The sequence below is a fragment of the Camelina sativa genome, chromosome 6 (genome assembly GCF_000633955.1).
Source record: "Camelina sativa cultivar DH55 chromosome 6, Cs, whole genome shotgun sequence".
NCBI lineage: Eukaryota > Viridiplantae > Streptophyta > Magnoliopsida > Brassicales > Brassicaceae > Camelina > Camelina sativa.
The window spans coordinates 8805434-8813331 of NC_025690.1; the positions used below are offsets into that span (position 1 = coordinate 8805434).

At 34.0% G+C, this 7898-nt stretch overlaps 2 protein-coding genes across 2 annotated transcripts; one reads left to right on the forward strand and one right to left on the reverse strand.

Annotated features, from left to right (window-relative positions):
- LOC104790689 (nitrilase 3-like) lies at nt 66-3723 on the forward strand. Its single transcript, XM_010516469.2, has 5 exons — nt 66-285; nt 405-584; nt 2565-2858; nt 2948-3229; nt 3327-3723. The coding sequence occupies exons 1-5, from the start codon at nt 117-119 to the stop codon at nt 3479-3481; spliced, it is 1080 nt and encodes a 359-aa protein (XP_010514771.1). The 5' UTR covers nt 66-116; the 3' UTR covers nt 3482-3723.
- On the reverse strand, nt 6913-7344 carry LOC109124938 (F-box protein At2g35280-like). The gene has a single exon (XM_019246304.1). The coding sequence runs from the start codon at nt 7342-7344 to the stop codon at nt 6913-6915; it is 432 nt and encodes a 143-aa protein (XP_019101849.1).

Here is a 7898-nt window from a genome sequence, read left to right on the forward strand (position 1 = left end):
AAGTAGGAATTTAAAATTGAAAAAAAAAAAAAAAAAGAAACCAAAAGGTCTATATATTTTGTCTCACAAGTCTCTCTCAATGTCATCAAATCGTAAACACCAATAGAAAAGTTAATATGTCTAGCACAAAAGAAATAGTCAACAACCCAACTTCGGTTGATGGCGTTGTCCCATCCTCCACGGTCAAAAACACAACTCCCGTTGACGGCGTTGCCCCATTCTCCACCGTCCGAGCTACCATCGTCCAATCCTCAACCGTCTACAACGATACCCCCGCCACTCTAGGTAACTAACCATTAATTGGTTCTTCCCTTATTTTTTTTGGTGTGGGTTCGGGTATATCCAGACGAACCCAACTAAATTAAATATAGGGACATAAAACGTTATATACTTGAAATCTGTAGACAAGGCGGAGAAGTATATTTCCGAGGCCGCGAGCAAGGGAGCCAAGCTGGTTTTATTCCCGGAAGCTTTTATCGGAGGCTATCCTCGAGGGTTTAGGTTTGGTTTAGCGGTTGGAGTGCACAACGTAGATGGCCGTGATGAGTTCCGCAAATACCATGCTTCTGCTATTCAAGTTCCTGGTATGACTTCTATCTTATGAATTCTTCGTTGACTATTCTTTGTTTCATTTTCTTATCTTGTCTTTATCTCTAAATATGAAATTTTTTATACATTTTTTTTATTTCACCAATCAATAACTCCCAACAAAAAGTGCTCAATTATTTTGTGCTTATCCGAGTGCTTATCCGAGTACCAAGAACACCAAATAAATACAACCTACCATGTCGACAAATAAATACAACACACCACCAAAGGATCAAATCTTTTCGGGTCAAAAAATTCGAATATACAAATAAATAAATTATTTCAGGATCCTTGAATATCGGATCCATATGGTTTCAGTGTATAAAGTACTCTTCAATATCTCTCTTACTCCCTCTCTTTTATATTACTTGTAATTCTAGACAATTTCACATTAAAATAATTAAATTTTCTATTTTACCTCTCATCAATTCACTATTTTATTTGATATACGTAATTAATAAGCTAAAAGTTAGGGGTAAAACTAAAAATTTAATCCATAAAATTGCATCAAGACAAAACGACAAGTAATAGAAAACAAAAAATTAACTCTAGAATGACAAGTAAAAATAAACGGAGGGAGTACTTGTTAATATATTTTTCTTTTTGGCAACATATGATAGATACTCTGTTATAATTATATAATTAATTTTTGTGTTTGTCAACAAATTTTTAAGAGTTTTTTTAACAATTCTACCACATTCTATAACTAAACTCATTAGTTCTACCACATTTGCTAACTCTTTTTATTGAATACCATAACCAGAACAGAAAAATACTAAAATAGCCCTCATCATTTTCTTCTTTTTATCAAAACAAAAATAAAGTTTTCTTTTTTGTTTTGTTGCCTTGTCTTTTTAGCTTTCTCATCTCTTTATTCTTCCATAAATTATTTCTCCATCTCAAGCGAAGGCTTATTTCATTCTGTTTTTTTTTCTCATCTCTTTCTTCTTCTATTAATTATTTTCACATCTCTCCAAATTCACAAATCATAACACAAAAACTTATTTTTGTGTCTAATGTTTTTCCAACTTTTCTTTCTAAATATCTCTCTTTTTTCTCTTCGTCGATTCTTTCAGAAGCTTACTTGTGTTTTTTTCCCAAAGCATTCACCACCGCTGGAGCTATTAATTTGGTAAACAAATTAAATACACGAGGTTTTCCACTGTTAATCTTGTGATAGACAAGTTAATTTACAAAGATAATAATTTATTTACTCGATACACCAGTTTTACACTTTTCCAAAATCATCACGTGTCCACTATTAATCATGTCATGTACTACATGTTTCACCCAACAAAACTTGTAGACAACATAATTGACAAATAGACAAGTACTTTAAGCTAATGGACAAGTTTGTACTTCTCAACTGGTTTATGTTCTATTTTGTCTACAGACTTAAGCTACTCCACCCACCAGATCTCTAAACCAAAAAAACATATAGATTTATTTGTAAACTTTACGTAGCCTTCAGATAAATTTTATTTAATCTACACCACTATGGGTCCCATTTGTCAGTCTAGTAGAAACAATTAATGCACGTGTATGTTGTTAAAAGATCAAATATATATATATATATATATATATATATATTAACATAATTGATCGGCAATAGCTCACAATTTCAAGGATATTATTGTTCTTTTAAGTAATATTTGTGGTACGAGAGAAAATGAGTTTTAAGATTTGGTAGAATTGAAAAGTTTGTTAGCAAACGTGTTACTCTCCCCAACATTCCCAATTTTTAATATGATATATATTTTTAGGTTACGTTGTTACAAAATTGTATGGTTTTAATGTTTTTTTTTTTTTGGCAAAATTATATATGTTGTTTTCGAGTTCTCTGTTTTTGTCACTCTTAGAGTGGAAATTAATTGGAACTGGCGCATTATTGAGTGTTATAGCTCTAGTTTTATTGCACTCTCACAAATGACTATTTCTTGAGTTAACATTCTTTTTGGTTCTTGTGATGAATCTAGGCCCTGAAGTAGAAATATTGGCTAAGTTGGCCGGGAAACACAATATGCACTTGGTAATGGGGGCAATAGAGAAGGATGGGTATACACTCTATTGCACTGCCCTTTTCTTTAGTCCTGAAGGTCGCTTCATGGGTAAGCACCGTAAAGTCATGCCCACATCTTTGGAACGTTGCATATGGGGTCAAGGGGACGGATCAACCATCCCCGTTTACGACACTCCAATTGGCAAACTCGGTGCTGCTATTTGCTGGGAAAATAGGATGCCCCTCTACAGAACTGCATTGTATGCCAAAGGTCAGCTTTTACTATAATGTGACACATTTTGAGTCCCACCTAGCTTTTAATGTAACATTCCTAACAATTTTAGATGTTTGACGTCGCAGGGATTGAGATTTATTGTGCACCAACTGCTGATTATTCGTTGGAATGGCAAGCGTCGATGATTCACATTGCCGTCGAAGGTGGATGTTTCGTGTTGTCAGCGCACCAGTTCTGCAAGCGCGGAGATTTCCCTGAGCATCCTGATTACTTGTTTAATGACGTAGTAGACGAGAAACATCCTGATCCTACTGTCTCCGGAGGCGGAAGTGTCATTATTTCACCATTGGGACAGGTTCTCGCTGGACCAAACTATGAATCAGAGGGTCTCCTCACAGCAGATCTTGGTATATACACTTATCGTTGATATTCATCTTTTAAGCTATATCTCGAAACTAATATAAACTTTTTGAGCTAATCGTATTGATGACGTTCCTCATCCAGATCTTGGAGATATAGCAAGAGCCAAATTATACTTCGATGTGGTCGGACATTATGCAAAGCCGGATGTGTTTAACTTGACCGTCAATGAGCACCCAAAGAAACCGGTTACATTCATGACGAAGGCGGAGAAAGCAGAAGATGACTCGAACAAGTAGTCGAGATTTATAATTCGTCTACTAGAGTTAATAATGTCAGTTATATGATGGAGTCATGCTTTCGAAATGGTCTGTTGATTTTTAAATTTTATGTTAAAAGTTTGTTTATCTTTCTCTCTTTTTTTTTTTTTTTTTTTATGTGTGAAGTTTGTTTATCTTTCTCTTCAACAATGTACCAGAACTTATTGAAAATGCTATAAAGATCTATGTTGTTTAATAAAAACAATAAGGCTTTGATTTCAGTTATGGTCTTTATTTTTCCTCTGTATGTCAAATACTGATCTTTTCATGTTTTGTTAACTTGCTAACGTATATAGTGACAAAGAAACATGGAAGCTGAAAGATATAAAGTCTCAAGACTAAATACCATTCAATTTGGCCGTCAAGTCTAAATTGGAGTTTGAAAAGTACTCGAAGTGTCGTTAGCTCAATCAGATAGTATAATGATGGCTAACCAAAACAAAATTAAGTCTAAATCATTCGAATTGGCCGTATGAGTCCTAAATGTGAGTTTGAAAATTCACTACAAAATTACTTAAATTGTCGATATATACCAGAATCAGATAGGACAATGATGGCTAACCAAAACCAGGAAATATTCAAATTAACATATAGGACCAGAATTATTGAGTTAGACAAGACATGCAAGTATCCTTCTCTTTACATTATTACTACTAGGTGCCACATCTTGCTTGTATAATTCACATTGCGTAGACCATTTCAACAATATGAGTCTGTCCATGGTTTGATTTTAATCCAAAATCATTGACATTGGTGTGATTGATATATATACAATTCCTTACATAATAGTGGTAGATTAGGTACAAAGTTCTTGTTTATCTGAAATATCTATGACTTCAAACCATTTCAAAATTAAAGAGTTTCGAATTTGAAATCATTTAGCTATGAGTTGAATAATTCCTATGTCCTTCATATAAAATTAAAGATTTTCGAATTTAAAATCATTTAGCTATGAGTTGAATAATTCGTATGTCCTTTATATAAAATATATACTATATGATAAAGCCCTACTTTTAATGTAAGCCTAAAATTTTTCATTTTGGGCCGGAATTGATCTTTATCGTCCTCATGACAATCGAATTATATTGTCCAAACTCCAAAAAGTCTATGCTTCACAATGTGCTTGAGGGTGATGGTTTGTGTTGATGGCTTGCCAGTTCTACCAACGTACATGAAAAATTCAGTTACATTCGTGTCAAAGATTGAAAAAGCGGAGTATAACTCAAAAATATAATCCATATATCTAATTCGTCAACTTATCCTCTCCATTACCGTATGGAGTTTTAAGTACATATTAAAGTTTGTTTATCGTTTTGTTCAATATTGTAAGAGAATCAATTGTATAGGGTATGAGCTATGGTGTGTGATACCATATGCAATAATATATATTGTGCCATCTAATTGCAAGTTGAAGTCAGTTTTTCTATTTTCTACGAAATTTTAGTGTTAGATTAGTATATATAGCCACTACAAAAAAATTAAAAATGGAAATTATCCACTGCCAAATTGGTATAACTAGAGTTCGGCAGAAAAACCGTATCCGAATATCAAATCCGAAACCCTACCTAAAAAAATCGGTTTGGGTTGGGTCCGGATATATCTAAATAACTCGATTGGGTTCTATATTGTTAAATTTGTGGGTTCGGGTTCGGGTTCGGGTTCAGGTAATACCTGTTACCCAAACGGGTACTCATAAAACCCAAAAATATAGAAATACTATCAATTGGCCGCGCTACGCGCAGGAGTTAGATTAGGGTGTATTTTTGGTTATTTTGGTATTTTTTTTTGGTTATGTACATTTTTCTTTGCGTCTGGTTTTATTGTTCATTTGTTTTCATTTGTTGTTTTGTTGGTTAATAATGTTTCCTCTAGGATTTTGCAGCAAGTATAATGTAGTGAACTGTTTATATTTCAGAAATTTGAGTATTTTTGGGGGTTTTTAAAAAAAATAAAATTTATAATGAGAAGTTAAGATTGTATAGTAAAAGTTGTTGTCTGGCAGTAGTCGTCAGTTATGCTTTATTCAAATTATTTGTCATGTTGTAGTTGGACTGTTATTTACCTTTTTTATATGTGGTAGTAGTTCATCCTTTTAATTATTTTCATATGTATTTAGTAAACTGTGGGAATAGTTTTTTTGTCAATGCTTTTGTGTTTGTAGTGAATAGGTAGTGGATTTTTTTTGAAAAAGAAAATAATATCAGTTACTTATATTTCTTTTTTTATTTCTTTTATTTTGTGTTTCAGCCGTTGGGCTCAATTTCTCTGTAAACCTTAAAATGTGTTCGTATTGGGTCATTAGTGGGATGTTATTGAGTTGGGAATGGATTAGTTCTCTTTGAAAATAGGATGTCCTCTTGAACAGATAGCAGATAAGAAATTTTTGCGATCTACAGGACAGTATGAGTCTTGAAACTATTTCTTTGATGCTTGTAATCCTTTTTCATTCATCCCTTTCATTAATGCATAATTCTTCATCTTTTTTTTGGCGTATTTGGGTGATTTATTCCTCGCTTTGCATCCGTAGGGGGTAATTGGTTCTACCTTGTTGATTTGTTCAACGTAAGTGTTAATTGGTGTGCAAATTTGTTTATTTAAAAAAATGTTGTGTTCCTTTGATTTCCTAATTAATTAATCCATTGTTTTTGTGATCTTAGTTTTAAGTTTAGTTTCGTTTGGCCGCTAAATGAGTGTTTAGATTGGATGTGAATTGTGTTCTGTTAAATTAAATTTTTGTGTTTATGGTGCTCTTATTTTATACATTCTGGGGTGATTATTTTTTGGCATGTTTAGATTTTCATAAAATTTAGTTCTACAGTGAAATGTGGAACTCGAATTTCTGCATCTTTTCGGTTTACTAACGGTGTGTGCATCTCTTACCGTCTTTCTGTTTGGTGATGGTTTTGTCAACGACTGCCAAATAATGTTAATTGAGTTTTAGTTGTGTTTCCTTGATCCTCTGTAAGTGTTGCTTGTCTTTTCCTGGTTTGATTTGTTTTCCTTTTGGTTTTTTATAGCCCAGTTTTTCTAGGCCGAGTTTTTCTATGATGTAGTTGTCCCTGAAGGTAAAGACCTCTTTGCATATATTTATCTCATGGTGGTCGTAATACTTCGAGACCTCTTTTTTGATAGGGTTTGTGGGAAGTTTCTTCAATATATGTTGATCTTGTATGTTCAGATATGTTGTGATGGTAAGCGGCGGATTTTTTTTTTTTTCCATCTTTTGTTTTCTTGCCATACTTTCAGTTTTGTTCTTTAGTTCTCTTGTTTTAATTCTTTTGGAGGAGTTGGTAATGTTTATGAAGGAGAAAAACAAATACTTTTATTTCGAATTTTGGAAATTATTTAAGGATGATAACATTGGTAAACCCTATTGTTGTTTCTTAAGCTAAAGAAAAAGACAAACTTGATCATTTGTTTGTAGTAGTACTAGTGTGCGCATCTATTTTCCATGTCATTGATGGTGCAGATGATAGTTGGTTGGACTTCTCCCGATGTAGTGTAGTAGCATTGTATTTTTTGTACATTGACTCTATGTAACGACTTCTTGATATCTTTCCAGCATTGATCGCCCTTTGCTTGTTTTGTTTCCAGCCTAGCTTGTCCAGCCAAAATTTTCCTTCCGCTATGTCACCCCTGCAAAACTTCACATTTCCGTAAAGGTAAATATTGTTGTCGTAACTACCTTCTGCTGCCTTTTTCAAGTGTTTCAACCCTGTTTCTGTGTTGTTCTTGTGAAAATACTCCTGGATCCCTTTGATGTAGAGGGCCTGCACATTTTCACTTGCAATGCATTTTTCCATGAGGTCTTGGTATTTCGTTAGTGCTGCTAGTGGATTCATGGCTAGCGGCCTTAGGTTGATATTCTTGTAAACTCGGTGATCGTGGGCTGCCTTGGCTATATGTGGTGATGCTTGCATAACATGTCAGATGGTTTTGCGTGAAATCCGAGCAACTCGAGAGATTATATCCCCGAGCATGTCGTTTGGTAGTTCTTCAAAAGAGTAGGGTGTGTTTCGCAACAATTTTTGCAAGTTGTGTGTGATTTTATGTTTAGACTTTTTCCTAGAAGCATAATCACGCAAGTCATTAGTACCATATTACTCGTACTCAATATCAACTTCTAACCGCCTTTTTATTCTTTCTTCGCCGTAGGGAAAACAAATATAGATATGTTCCAGGCAAGATCAAGGTACATGTTACAAAAACTTGATGAATAAATAATAGAGTGACCGAGAGTTGGGACTTGAGAAAGAATATCAAATACCTTTCTGCATAGCGACAAGATACTGATAGAGCACTCTGATTCTGCTATTAAGCATCTTGATAGCACTATGGATTCCAGTAAGATGAGCATCCACTGCAATACATCGAGGAATCAACCTAAAACTCCATG